Here is a 15,450-nt window from a genome sequence, read left to right on the forward strand (position 1 = left end):
ATGACAGGCACTCCCAACATGAAACAACTGTTACAAATTACCATCTGCAGTGCAGTAGCTTAGTTCCCAGGTATCAGTATATATAGTTAGTCAGGATAGTGGTTTTTTTTTTTTTTTTGCCGGAACCAGGGATTGAACTCAGGCCCTTGCGCTTGCCAGGGAAGTGCTTATTCCACTGAGCCATCTCCCTGGCCCCTGATCACCAGTCTTAATTAGGCATCTTCTAATTCATCATTGTAACAGGTACACCTGCTCTTGGTCATGCCCACTCAATGAAACTTGCTGACATTATGTTTGAAACAGGGCCTTAGAGCCAGGTGTGGTGGTGCACACCTGTTGTCCTAGTGTTGGGAGGCTGAGGCAGAAGGATTGCTATGAATTCAAGACCAGTTTGGGCTAGGTAGTAAGTTCAAGGCCAGCCTGAACTACATGAAAATACCCTGTCTCAAACAAACCGAACCAAACCAAACTAAACCAAACCAAACCAAACCAAACCAAACCAAGCCAAACCAAACTAAGGCTTTAGAATGTCCAATGAAGCTACAACTCTTGTTGCATGGGTCTTGCTTTATCTTGGTCTTAACCATCCAGCAGAAAAGTATAAAAATGAAGTATAAGAAGTCAAGCATGGTGTGATGTTGAGCTGTAGGGGACTCAGGTCAACAATTTCTGACACTGCCAGTGAAGCAGAAGACCCAATACTATTATGGACTACTGGACTATTTTAGAATATTTTGCTGAGTTAACACACCTATTATAGTCAAATGATGGAACTAAACAAAAGGGATGCAGATGAATGTCCATTTTGTATCTGTGTATTCAAAATGGTTAGGCTAGATATATAGTTACATTCTCTTAATGAATAGAGGGATTTGTTCTAATAGTGTTTGTAAATAGGATATCATGTCAGCATCTTGTACAGCAAATAACCACTAGGAAGAGAGTATGCAATGTGCTAATTATTGAAACTGTCATATCAATTTGATTTGAAGCTGTTTCATTGCTATATGTCTCAATAAAATTATGGAAAAAAATAAATAGAATGTCCAATGATACAAATAATGTCTCTGTGGTTAGTTGTATTATTTCCACATGACTACTGTGCTCTCAGATACTGCTACATAGTGAGTTCAAGGCCAGCCTGAACTACATGAAAATACCATGTCTCAAACCAGACAAAACAAACCAGGGCTTTAGAGTGTCCAGTGATACAAATGATGGCTCCATGGTTAATTGTATTATTTTCCACATGGCTACAGTGCTCTCAGGCACCCAGAATGAGTCTGGCAGTTTGGTGTTGTGTCACACTCCTCCTTCCTTGTAGGAATCTATTCTAAACGTTTGTGCTGTCTGCTTCCAGCACTTGGGCTGAGGAATCTTGTTGTCTGTCATTGTCTTTGGCCACTTAGGAGATAGGCAAAATGAACTCTGTCCTAACTGTGAGCCATAGAAAACTTGATCTAGAAATAGTCTCCTCATAGTATGGTCTAGGGTTTGCTTGGCTTTTGTTCTGTAAAAGAATGTGTAACATATATGTACAACTTAAACTCCATTGATAGGATGACCACACATGGGCTAGCGATCTGTCCACCTGTAAACATAGGGATCATTGGCGCCTGCCAAGTCTTCCAAGGAGGGAGCCACTCCCAGGAATGTGGTGGTTTTCATTGCCTTCACGTTTTCTTTTCTGTACTAGGGCCTTTGCCCTGAGCCACGTCCCCTGCCCTTTTTACTTTTGAGACAGGGACTCGCTAAGTCACTAAATTATCCGGGCTGGGCTCAAACTTGTGATTTTCCTGTCTCAGCCTTCCAGGATCCTGGTTCCTTGTATTTCTTTAAACTATTTGTTTTAGGTTAACCATATATGTATGTATGCTAAAAGCGTGGCTGAGTTTGCTTTTTTTTGTCTTTTTAATATAGTAAATATACCATATATATATATATATATATATATGTATATAAAATCTGTGTGTGTGTGTGTGTGTGTGTGTGTGTGTGTGTGTGCACGCTAAGAATCAAACTCAGGACCTCGTGCTTGCCAGGCAGGCATTGTGCTGCTGAGCTGTATCTCTGACATGTATATAAAGTCTTGATGGAGGCTTTCTCTAGCTATTATTTGGCAACTTTTGTTCCCTTAAGGTTAGTTTTGAGACTCTGGCAGTTTATTCTTTTTCACTGCTGTAGCCTACTCCCATGGGGACTACCTATGATGATAGTTGGTTGAGTGGTTCCAGTATAATGCTGTTATCCATGTAGCTGCAAGTACTTCTGCACCAGCTTCGTGATTTGTGAGTTTTTCTAGAGCAGAAATCCTCTGCATAGATTCTGCCATCTTTAGTTTTGCTAAATGATGCTAAGTGGTTGTGTCCATGGCTGCTAATCTGGAGGCTTTAGAATAATTTGTCACTGTGGGATGTGCGTGGATGCGCCTTCCCTTTATTTCCCAGTGATTCTTTTGAAGACCTGTCAGAAGTGGGGAGCAGTTTCAGGTGGCTCACTGTGCTGGCTGTACAGACATCCTGTGCGCACGTGCTGCTCTGTGGCCTGCCCTCTTTTCCTAACCCTCTGAAATGCGTAGCTACTCTCGCACTCTCCACCCATGTCCAATTCAGCATGGATTTCCAGAGAATGTGGAGAGTCACTCATATAATCACAGTCCCATGATCATACTCGGGATAGTTAACATTTAATCACTTATATAAATATCATCTAATAGAGACCATATTCAAATTTGCCTACTTGTACATTCCTTAAACAACTTTATAATTTTTATTGTTTTATTGAGACAAGGTCTTGCTGTGTAGTTCAAGCTGGCTTTGAACTCACTGTGTAGCACAGGCTGGTCTTGAACTCACAAGGATCCTCCTGTCTCAGCCTCCTGAGCACAGGATTACAGCCATGCATCACCATGCCTAGATACAACTTGTAACTTTTTTTATATCTAAGTGAGTTATTATAAGGCAACCAGTCTTATAAACCAGTGCCTAAGACTAAAAAGTTGAAACTTTGTTAGTGTCCCCCACTTTTAATTTTATTGTGATAACTTTATTGTCTTTTTATGGCAGTATGAGCTAAGTACCCATCCCTGTCACTTTAGCTTTTTTTATTTCTGTCTCTTTTTTCCTCTTTTTGTTTATTTGTCTGAGGCAGGATCTTGCTATGTAGTTCAGGCTGGCCTTGAACTCTAAGTGATCCCCCTGCCTCAGCCAACTGAGTGTTATAAGCCACCATGTTCCACTCAAGAATTTAAAAAGAAAATGAGGGACAATACGGTAGATTTTCCATAAAGCAAAGTTGTTTTGAATTTGTAACTTTCTTCCTGCCAAAAATTCTAGAAAATAAAGGTATTGGAAAATGATTTTTCTATTTGTAAAACATTATTACTTAGTAAAATAAAAAGTTACAAATACTGAACAAAAATCATCTTTTGAGCAAAGTGTATACATCTGGCATCAGAAAAGCTCTTCTAGGAGGCCAGGCATGGTGATGCACACCTGTAATCCCAGCACTCAGGAGGCTGAGGCAGGAGGATCGCCGTGAGCTCAAGCCCAGCCTGGGCTACGTAGAGAGCTCAAGACTATCCTGAACTGCAGAGTAAGAACTCTGACTCAAGAAAAAGAGAGGGAGGGAGGGAGGGAGGGAGAGAGAAAGAGAAGTGTACAATGTGGCCTGGTGACTAAAAGGGTGGACTGGAGTGGAAGTACTGGGCAGTTCCCCAGATGCTGTGAGGTATGGGACCAGTGGTTTTCACAGCTGCACTGAGGAGCTTGTCCCTGTGAGGAACACATACACAGAGTGAATAGGCTAGCACGTGACAGCCGTCAACCACCGCTGCTGTGACATTGCCCCCTTCTGCCTCTGGCCCAGAAGATAGAGTGCACTGCTAGAAAATGTTTTTGGTTTAGCTTCTTATTGTTGCTGCAATGAACGTACCCATGTTTTTAGGCTACAAGCGATGCAAATGTGTGGCTTAGCTCTGTGGGTCCCCAGTTTCTTGTAGGTGCGAGTGTCAGCAGGGTGATTTTGAGACAGGGTCTCACTAAGTTGCCTAGGCAAGGTTTGAACTTGTAATCCCTCTGCCTCAGCCTCCCAAAGTGAACCCTAGGAACTGTTTTTATTTGTATTTGGTCTTTTTGAGATGGGGTGTCGCTATGCAGTTCAGGCTGGCCTCAGACTCATGATGGTCTTCATGCTTTAGCCTCCTGAGTGCTGGAATTACAGGCATGCATCACCATGCCCAGCTGACCCTAGTAACTTTTATTGTGCCCAGCCAGATAATCCAGAGCAATCTCATTTTTTAAAAAAAAATGTATTTAGTACAAAATCCATAGGGTCTTACTACACAGGGCTCATAGTGATCCTCTTGATTTTCAGCCTTTCAAATGCTGGGATTACAGGCCTGTGCCACCACACCCAGTCTCAATCGCCATCTTGGCATGCTCTGGGGGTGGGGCCAGCACCACAGGCCAAGGATTGAACCCCTGCCCCTGCGTCTGTCTAAGCAGGTGCTTTAATCCGCTGAGTAATCTGGCCAGCCCAAATGTCCTCATTTTAAGAGCAATTGATTAGCAACCTTAGCTCAACGTAGTTTTTAGTTCCCTTTGACATTTAGCATAGTCTTCTACTCCGGAATTAGGATACATATCTTTTAGGGCCCACTCTTCTGCCCACTACATTCTGGTGAATAGAATTTTGTTGGAATCTTTAACAACTCCTTTATTTATCCTTAGCTTTCTTCATCAAAATAAAATTAAGTGATCTCTAGCTTAGTCTGTGCTATGCTTTTTGCTCAGGAAATCTGTGGGGCAGATTCTATTATTAGCCCCATTTTACATTTGAGGAAAGTTCAGATTGCGGGAGTCCAGCAGTTCATGAAAGTAATGCAACTGGTTGGTGCGGGACCCAGATGTTACAGTAAGATTCTGGACTTGCGAGATTTGCCTGCCATTCATTACCTCATCACATAACAATGCACACTAATTCGAAGTTGTGGTCTCCATTTTTTAAAAATGGTCTCAGAAAAGCCCCATGTATTAGTGCCTTCAGGGAATCCTAGCTACTTAGGAGGCTGAGGCAGGAGGATTATGAGTTTGAGGCTAACCTGAGCAACTTAGACTTAGTTTCACAATAAAATCTTGGGAAAAGGGCTGGTTCTGTGTTAGGGCACTTGCCCAGCATGCATCAGTGCCTGGGTTCAGTGCTCAGTGCCATGATAAAGCAAAAGGTTCCTGTTTTGCCAACAAAACTTGCTAATCATGTTCATAGATGTGGTAAGAAAATCAGTGTAAAAACCAAAACCACATATGTATTAAAATTAGGTTATAAGGAAGAGATTGAGGGGCTGGGGAGATGGCTCAGTAGGATAAGCGCTTGACAGGTAAACGCCAGGATCTGAGTTCAATCCCCGGTTCCACAAAAAAAAAAAAAAAAAGGAAGAGATTGAGTTGGAAATATATATCTCAGTGATTCCCACCGTGCTGTGCCAGACCTACCCCCAGGGCACACTGAGATGTTAACTTGAGACTGGACATGGTGGCACGTGCCTGTAATCCCAGTGCTTGGGAGACTGAAAACAGGAGGATCATTATGAGTCTGATCTGTGTAGTGAGACCCTATAGTAAATACATTAAAAAAATTAAAAAAATATATTTGGTACTAGTAATCAAATTCAGGACCTTGTGCTTGCCAGGTAGATGCTGTGCTACTGAGCTGTATCCCTGGTGAGTTGGATAATATTTGAAATAAAACTATTTTTGTCTGAAAATTCAGAAAGGAATTGATTTTTGGCTGGTGCTACCTCGAGCTGCCTTTTGTAGTGAGAAGAATCCTGTGTTTTTGGAGGTCGCAGTGTTCTTTGCCAAGAATATCACTGGCCACCTAGGTCCATGCACTTGTTGCTGACAAGATCCAAGGAGCCTCTCCTTTTGGCGAAAAGGAAAAAAATTTGTTCGAAGCTAGAAGGGAAGAGGAGAAGGGGCCTGGTCCCTCAGATCTCCAGCTTGCTGTGCGCAGGTGTTCTAGGGCAACAACAGTGGCAGCAGCAAACATTGAGGCCCAGCCACCTCGTCCCCTCTTGAACTGGGCCCCTCCTCCAGTCCCTCTGGAAGTGAAACTGGACTTGGACCTCCAGAGGCCAGAATCTGTTTATTCTGTCCATTCCTCTAGGCTGAGGGCGGGTGGCTGTTTATGGCCTAGGCCTCAGATTTGGACAAACCACTTGTCTCTTAAAGGAAAAGATCTAATTTTAAACGTTATGCTTTGCCTTGTAGGCTACAAAAGGTGTGATTTGTAACAGGGTGGGTGGGACCAATACTTTCCTAGTGAGGTGTCTGTCATTTTTGTACTTCTGAATTTTTAAATTTTTCTGATACCTGCTTATAGCACATCATAATTGCATTCCTTGTGGGGAGTTGGTACATACACATTACACATCTTAATTCCTTTTTTCATTTCCTCTGCTCCCCTCCCTTCTCCTTTCCTCTCTCCCTGACCTGTTTTGTTACGCTACAAGTGGCGCATAACCAAACAGAAACATTTCCTTAGCAACCACGCTGTTTCCCTTATTCAGAAGCTATTTTGTGTGCTTATTTTCTTGTCTGAAAGAGAAAAAGCCTTATAAATGTAGCGCTTTATTTTTAGAAGTTGAGATATTAGTGAGTTTAGATAGAATATCTAAAATGCCATCAGATGTACTTATGAAGCATTATATTTATTGAGACCTAAAATGTGTTTAACTGTTGTTGTCATGGCAGACGCAGTTGTTAGCCACAATTATCTTACCTTCTTAAGCCTTTTTAAAAAAATTTTGTTCTTTTTTGGTACCAGGAATCAAACTCAGGACCTTGTGCATGCCGGGCAGGCACTTGTGCCACTGAGCTATATCCCTAGCCCTCAAACCGTTTTTAAAAGATTTCCTTTCATGATTTACATACTTACATTTTTTATACTCATCAGAGCTCTAGATTTTACCCCATTCTGTTTGTTTAGTAGATCAGGCTGGTGGTCCTTTTGGTTTAGCCTCCCAAGTACTGGGATTCCTAGAGATTCTTTCCAGTTTCTTGTCCTGAACCAAGAATTAGTCAAGACAAGCAGAAAAAAAGAGCAAGGTTTATTAAAGGTTATTAAAGGTAGGAAAAGACATATGCTCTGTAGATTGGGCAAGGATAAGGTAGTTAAAAGTAGGAAAAGAGGTACACTCAGAGAAAGAGCTTAAGGCCACCATCTTTTATAGCTCCCATTCTGACATCAGATCTAGGCCGGCATATCAAAAACCTGCCTGACCTGGTGTCTAGAGGAATGAAGTTAACCTTCTCCAATTGATCCCAGGCTCAGGGCCTGTGTACATGCATCTAGCATCCCTGTGACTGACGGGCCAGTTCACTTTCCCAGTTGGCTGACCATTCCCTACTCTCTTGCCTCCTTAGGATGAAAGGCTAAAATGTGTTTTTGTTTTATATTGCACTGTGTTTTGTTTTGCTTGAGATAGGGTCTTGTTCTATATACTACGGGATGGTCTTGAACTCACTATGTGCCCCCGTTGGCCCTGGATTCATGATGATCTTCCTCCTACCTCAGCCTGCCAACTGCTAGGATTACAGGCATGTGCCAACCATGCCTGGTGAGATTTTTATACTGTGTTTGCTTTTAATGTGAGGAGGTGGGCTGGGGAGATAGCTCAGAGGCATAAACACCTGCCTCACAAGTGCAAGGTCCTGAGTTCGATCCCCAGTACCATACGCACAAAAAAATAATGTGACGAGGGGATCTGGAAACGTCATCCCATGAGTGCTTTCATCAGGTCATGGTGTCTGTTGTCCATCTCAGATCTGAGGAGGTTCAGGTGTGGTTTAACAATGGATGTGAAGCAGGAGGACTGAGGCTAGTCTGGGCTGCATAAGGACTGAGTAATGTTCTGTTCTATAGGCTCCAGTGCCCCTGCTGTTGCTAGAAACAGTCCTGGGTAAAGTTGACAAATGTGTGAAGATTGACTAATATTAGTGGTTAAGGGAACTGGAATACAATATATGTTTGTGCTAGATAGGGACTTGAGATGCTCTGTTGTGTGGCAGGAGAAGTGGTGTGCTTTGAGAAGCGGCAAGCGGTTAGGCCACTGGATGATGTGTGCAGGGTTCTGTTGCATTACAGACTCATCCCCCAGCTATAGTGTGAAACAGTGGTAGAATCGCCATAATTCCCCCGTCTGGGACAGTGGGGCAGGGCGTGTGTGTTCACATATGCATACTCATGGAAGAAGGGGAGGGAGGTGGCTCTGGAGGAGGAGGCTGAGGGTGCAGATGCTGGGTCCTGTACAGCTCTTGGGCCTGAGTATTGTTTTTTGATCCGCTAAGTGATAAATGTGGCCTTGGTCTCCAGAACTCCATCGTCAAGTGGATACAGTATATAAATATGACTGGGCATGCTGGTGCAGCCTGTACCTAGCACTCTGGAGGCTGAGACAGGAGAATCATCACGAGTTCAAGGCCAGCCTGGGCTGCATAAGGAGACCCTGACTCAAAAAGACAAAAGTCAAACAAAAGAATTTATCATCCAAATAAGGGTGTACCCTTGAGAGTGAGAGGGGACAATTATGCTGGAACATGGGTAGAAAGCAGTTCCTAGGGACCAGTTGTCAGCGACTCCAAAAAGCAGGCTTTGAAACAAGGTCAGTCACATGTTTTGCTTTGTTGCCTTTTCTTTTCTTTCTCCACTGAGTATCGCTGGGAGGGCCCCAGGAGAAGCACAGCACCATCGCCTGCCCAGCTGCAGCCTTGTGCTTTTTCCAGCTCATGGGAGTGTGGATCTTTGTTGCCAGTCAGGCCTTATGAACATGCTTTCAGAATGAAAGGCTTTGAAACTTACAGAAAAGAAAGCAAAGCCTTAAACAGGTAGCCCATGAACTTTTCCCACCAGAAACTTCCTACAGCGCTTCTCAGGGAGGCATGACCTAATTATATGTTCCCGGATGCTGGCCAGGTGCAGCGTGGGTGCGGTCCAATTTAAACCTCTCTCTCACAGTAAGCAGGTTTGGGGAATTGGCCCTCTGGTGGGTACTGCATGGAGCGAGTACCTACAGGAAACTTCCCACAGACCCAAAGCCCTCCTCAGTCATGAAAGCGGCATAGCGGTGAATCGCTTTCAAACAAACGTTTTCACAAATGATTAGATTTTTAATAGAATCAACTGTTCAGCTAAATCTGCGTAACGAGATTGATGGGGTTTTACTTCTTGCTTTCAGGCCCAGGATATACAGCAGGCCCCTCAAGGTGGGTGCTTTAGTAACTCAGCTTGCCGAAAAATGGGTCCCTTTTCATTACATTAATATTTAATAAGATTTACTGCAACTGCAAGCGCAGTGAAGAATTTGGGGTCTCATTGTCTTCCTCAGCTCCCCACCTCAGCTGTTCACTGACATGGCACGGACCCCCGCTTCCCTAAAATAGCAAGATTTATTATTTGTGTTCAGCCAATACTGAAGACAATTTGAGGTGCTTCACTATTTCTTTTCAAACTGCATTAAAGCTCTTGCTTTTGTTTTATAAGCCAGGAAATGTGAAGAGTTCACCTGGAAATAAGTAGAAAACTCCATGCTCTGCCCATTTTAATCAGGTAAAGAACGAGAAAGCTCTGCTTATTTTCAGTATTGTTCGTGCCAGCTAAAATTACTTGTCTTTAATTAATTTAATTTAATTAATTACAGCCATTTCACCTTGATGTGGAAAGTTTTTATTCCATGTCTAATTTCTGGGCTTAAGTGCCATGACTTATTTGTGTTTGTTCCCAAGGGCTACCTGGGGTTTTTAGACAAGCTGGAACCAGATAGTTGGGATTTGTCTACAAATCTATTTCAAACAATTGAAAAGTGCTATTATTTCCGAGGTTTTTTTTTTCCTTCAAACTATACTTTCTTCTCATAAGCACACTGGGGTTCAGCTAATACTCATTCAAATAAATACTTGAGTGCATGACTATTACAGAGAAGCTCAAGATTATGTAGCGATATTATCTTAAGTGACATAGGCAATTTCGTTAATTATTACTAGGCATAATTATTCTATTCCTTCTCTAATGACTAAATAACCTGAAGCTAGAGAAACTTAGGATATTAGATGAAGTCAGAAAACCAGGGAGATTTCTTTTGATCTTGTACTCAAATTTATTATTTATTTTAATTTATTTGCTCAGTATTTCCTTATCAAGCACCTGCTACATACAAAATTACTAGGTAATATTATTTTGTGTATATATTAAATTGTATTATATCTTGTGATTTCTTGATAATTGAAGATTATATTGAATTTGAAACTTACATATTCAACTGCAAGGAAAATGGTGTAATTATAGTATATCCATAAGGGGAGTATTATTCTGTTTCAGTGATATTTAATTGCGTGGGAGCATGTACACAGCTATTAAATGGAGAAAAAGATAGTATAGTGCATTATTAGACCAAAAAATATAAAAGAAAATTTAAGTGTGTATCTTTCAGGTGGTAATAGGATTTTTACTTTTTTAAATAATTTCCTGTGTTTTGAAAATTTTCTGCAGTTGATATGAATTTTCTTTTATAATCAGGTTTTACTGCTTTGCAGTGCTGGGGATTAAACCCAGGGCCTTTGCACATGTTAGACCACTGAGCTACATCCCAGCCATCCTTATTTTTTATTTTGAGGGAGTCTCACTAGGTTGCCCAGGGTGGGCTCTAATTTGCGATCTCTCTACCCCCTCAGCCCCCCTCACCGCAGTAACTGTCCCCATATTTTTAGAGTCATGTTGACTTAAAATTTGGGGGCCAACTGGCCCGGCTGCTTGCCTTGGCACATTCCTGTCACCTGTGTATGCCCTCATTTTGTGGGTGATAACAGCCCATAGGGTGGCTGTCTTTGGTCAATTAGGAAGCTGTTTATCCTACTAAGCAAAAAATCTGTCTCCTGTGACTGCTAAGCAGTGATCCTGATGGAAAGCAAGCTAGTTCCTCTGTTTTATTTATAGTAAAGGCCCAGTCAGTAGTTTGCAGAGTGCTGTGTAAACAACTTGGTGGATAAATCCAAGGCAGAGGCCCAAGCCCACCCCAGAATCTGCAGATGATAAAGAACTAGAAAGGACACTACAAGGTGAACAGTCAGAGAGGCACACATCCCCCAGATTTATGCTGAGTGTGGCCGTATTTCTCTACTTGGATGTTGAGCCATCGAGAAAGCTGGTAGTTATCCATGGATATTCTGTTTTCTTTCTTTTTTTTTGGCAGGACCGGGGATTGAACTCAGGCCCTTGCGCTTGCCAGGGAAGTGCTTATTCCACTGAGCCAGCTCCCTGGCCTCCATGGATATTCTGGACCAGAGTTCAGCTTACTAATACAAGCTTGATTTCATTCTTGCTTTTTCTTTTAGATCTTTGTTGGAGTATTATTATTATTATTATTATTATTATTATTTTTGGCTGGCTCAGGCTGCCTTAAGGGTGGGTCTGGTAAGGCAGGTGGAGGTGGGGATCGAATTGTGAATTGCAGTATCCTGCACCTGAGTGCCTTTGCATGAGCAGGCCCTTAAACAACTGCACTAACCAACAGGTCCCCTACGTCTTTATTGGAGGTGCAAGTTTTTACTATAAAAACAGTGCAGGGGCTGAAGAGATAGCTCCGTGGTCTAAGTGTCTGCTTGGCAAGTACAAGGTCCCGAGTTCGATCCCTGGTACCGAATGCCTTGCCGGCCCCATGCTGAGCCAGCCACTGAGACTGGGCATAATGGTGCATGCCTGTAATCTCAGCACTGGGAGGCTGAGACAGGAGGATCACTATGAGTCTGAGCTGCATAATGAGACCCTATAACAAATAAATAAAAATATTTTTTAAAACAATGCAGGGACCAAGGAGATAGCTCAGTAGAATAAGCGCTTGCCTGACAAGTGCAGGATCCTGAGTTCAATCCCTTGTACTGCAAAAATAAATAAATAAAAATAAAAAATAAAAAAAGCAACAGATATTTGTTTTTGGGTGAATATTTTGGCTGGTGCTGAGGATTGAACCCAGGGCTTTGTACATGTTAGGAAAATGCTCTACCAATGAGGTATTTACCCTCAGCTCCATTTTTTTTCTCCCTGGTACTAGGGATTGAACCCAGGACCTTTATATTGCTCTACATTGCAAGCCTCTTTTATTTTTATTTTTTAGTTTGCAACAAGGTCTCCCTAAATCACTGAGCTTCCCAGGCTGGGTTTGAACTTGCAGCCATCCTGGCTGGGCCTCCCAGAATACTGGGATTACAGTTATACCCTACCAAACCCAGCTAATAGTTTTACAGCTTGTCTTCTGTTCCTTTCCCACTGGTGATTTTTGTTCATGGTTTCATACATCATTTCAGACTTTTTAGTGTTTGTATATGCAAACAGATGTTTTGACAAAATGAGATCATATACTTCATATTGTTCTGCAAGTACTTGGAAAATTCCCTGAAGGCACACAATTATCACAACTAAAAAAATTAACACTCTTTCTTGATAGCATCTAATATCCAGTCAGCGTACAGATTTCCTGATTGTCTCATTAATAACTTTTTATAGTTGGTTTGTTTAAACCAGGATTCAAACAAATTCTGCCCTTTATTCATCTGTTTTTATTTGTATTATTTTGGCCGAACTGAGGATGGAACCCAGAGCTTGCTCATTCTGGGCAAGCACTCCCTACTGAGCTTCATCACCCATCCTCTAAGTCTCCTTTGCCATTTATCTGTTGAAAAGGCTGGCTTATTCATACTTTAGAATTTGCCATGCTCTGGCTGTAGCTGAATATATGCACTTAGCGTTGCTCCATTTGTCTCTTGGTTTCTTTCTTTGTATTTCTCATAAATTGATGTTGGATCTGAAGTTTTAATTAGATTTAGGTTCCATTTTTTGGAACAGGTACTTCATAGGTAGTGCTCTGTTCAATTCTGTTGAATGAATGGATGAATTTGCTTTTTTCACTTAATATACTACTGATATGTGCATCCTTATCAGTATGTATAGATCCACCTCATCCCTTCTTTAGTTGGTTAATGATTCACTAGTGTGGACCACTACCATGCTTAATATGGGTTGTTTAGTAGGGTTTTTGGGGAATTGTTTTGTTTTGGGGGCTATTTGATACTGGAGAATTAAACTCAGGGTCTTCATACTGAGCTACATCCCTATCCCTTTTTAAAAAATGTTTTCTTTTCATATACAGTTTCACTAAGTTGCTCAGGCTGGGATCAAACTTGTTATTTTTCTACCTCAGCCTCCCAGACTACTGGGATTACAGGTGTGTGCTGCCATGCCTGGCTTCTCAGTTTTTAGTTTTTGACAATGCAGTAAGTCTATTAAATTCTTAGGAGGCAAAAACCAGATTAATAATCTGAAATAAAGGGTGGGTAAGATGGTGCATACCTGTAATCCCAGTACTTGGGAAGGTGAGACAGGAGGATCAGACCATCGTGGGCTATGTAGTGAGCTCAAGGCCAGCCTGAGCTATATGGTGAGACTGTGTCTAAAAGAACCACATGAATACTGAAAAGATAAGCTAGTAGTTTACATGTTTAATATAATAATGTTAGGGTTTTTTCTTTATTTTGTTTATTGGTTGAGACAGTCTAGCTGTGTAATCCGGGCTTGCCTTGAACTCAGTGTGTGGCCCAGTCTGCCCTTAAATTTGTGGTGATCTCATTGCCTCAACCTACAGAGTGCTGGGATCATAGGTGTGTGGAACTGCACCTGGCTATAATTTTTGGTTTTATATTAAAATATCAAGTGAGTAGTCATTGGCCTCTAAAATATTAAGCTGGGAATGGAGCTCAGTGGCACAGTGCTTGCCCAGCATGAGTAAGGGCCTAGATTCCATCTCAAATGCTGCAAAAAAAATACAGCTTTTTTAAAGCTCAAATTGCTACATATACAGTGTTCATTACATGTGAGGGAAAAAGCCACCTGGAGAAAACTCAGTTGGGCCTTGGTGTGTCTTTGAATTTATGTGCTTCATTCCAGAAAAAGTGAAAAGAATGACATGTAATGTGGAGTGAGGTGTGCACTTGACTGAGGCCCTAAGTCTTGAGCTCTCTGGCACATACATGGGGATATAGTTTGACCAAGGAGTGAGATTTGAGGTGTTCTCTGAACCACGTAGGCATTTGCTTTGTATATATTCATTTATCTCTTAGTTACTTCAATGCTGAGATAAAATACCCAACACCCACAAATTAAAGGAGGTTCATAGTTTGTACAAGTTTCAATCCATAGTTGGCTGGTTCCAAGGTAGGACAGCATGGTAGAGGGGCATCACAGAGAAGGAGCTCATGGCAAGTAGGAAGCAGAGAGGGATCAAGAGGGGAGGAGAGGGACACAATCCCTTCCAGGCCACACCCCCAGTGTCCCACCTCCTGCAACCAGGCTTCACCTCCCAATGTCCCATTTAGCTATGACATCATCAGTAGAAAAAAAATGCACTGATGAGTATCCAGTGTGTACAGTATCCCATGATCCAGTGACCTCCCAGAAGCCCCACCTATGAGTGCATGAGGCTTTGGGGGGACGTCTAGATGTAAATCATAACACCATCCATCTGTTTCATTTTGCTCAGATACACAGCCAGTTAATAGTCTGAATGTAGTAATGATGGCCCACAGAGCCTTTATGAGGCTTAGTTTAACCATCTGTGAAATGGAAATAACTGCTATTTTCTCTGGCTCATGATCCTTATAGTCATGTAATGGTAATGTATATATTTTATATGATTTCTATATTTAAATTTTTAAAGTTTCAAACTGCAATCTTTTAAGAGTTTTTAGTTTTTCTTCACAGTTTACTTATGTTTTCTTTTCTTTCTTTTAGTTGTAGGAAACATTGGAAACTCCAGACAGTAAGTCAGTATTTCTACAGAAAAGTGGCAGAGAAGGCAATACTGAATGTAGAAAACTGGCTTTTTTCTTCAGGAAAAATTATACTAGGCCTTTTTGTTATCTTGGGTGATGCCATACTGCAAGTGGACTAATGTGAAATCCTTTCACCTAGAGATAATGTATAAGCCTTAGAACACCTTGTTCTCATGTTGCTATTTATGTACATAATTAAAATCCAAAAGGAAAAAAACAAGGGTTGTCCTGTTTTCTTTACTAATATCGCTGAGTGACAGTTTAAGCATAACAGGTACTCCTGTGGGGTGTGTGTGTGTGTGTGTGTGTGTGTGTGTGTGTACGCTAAAGATACCTCTTACCTCTTCTTAGGGCAGTGGCAGCTGGCAGCCTGCAGTCTGAGCCCCATAACTCAGAGGAGAGTAAAGAGAGGGGTCTAGGGCTATGAGACAGAGCTTTAAAAGCCAACCCTAGGATCAAAATGGGAAAGGACACTGCCTGCGCTAATTAGAAGCTGCACAAAAGAAAACAGTAGTAATGACACTTGCGGTGGCTGTCACCTCCCTCTTTGTATAGCTCTCCCAGTTCTGAGTGC

The 15,450-nt window shown here is 41.8% G+C and overlaps 1 protein-coding gene across 2 annotated transcripts in view; it reads left to right on the plus strand.

Moving 5' to 3' along the window:
* Window positions 1-15,088, plus strand: part of Apoo (apolipoprotein O) — a 92,779-nt gene extending 77,691 nt beyond the window's left edge. For both annotated transcript variants that reach the window (XM_004631387.2, XM_023715429.1), the window contains exons 8-9: window positions 9,541-9,606; window positions 14,836-15,088. In XM_004631387.2, the coding sequence (XP_004631444.1) occupies window positions 9,541-9,576 (36 nt within the window). In that variant the 3' untranslated portion in view covers window positions 9,577-9,606; window positions 14,836-15,088. The remainder of the gene's footprint in view (window positions 1-9,540; window positions 9,607-14,835) is intronic.
* The last annotated feature ends 362 nt before the right edge of the window (window positions 15,089-15,450 follow it).

This window comes from Octodon degus, unplaced genomic scaffold (assembly GCF_000260255.1).
Source record: "Octodon degus isolate 3935 unplaced genomic scaffold, OctDeg1.0 scaffold00041, whole genome shotgun sequence".
NCBI lineage: Eukaryota > Metazoa > Chordata > Mammalia > Rodentia > Octodontidae > Octodon > Octodon degus.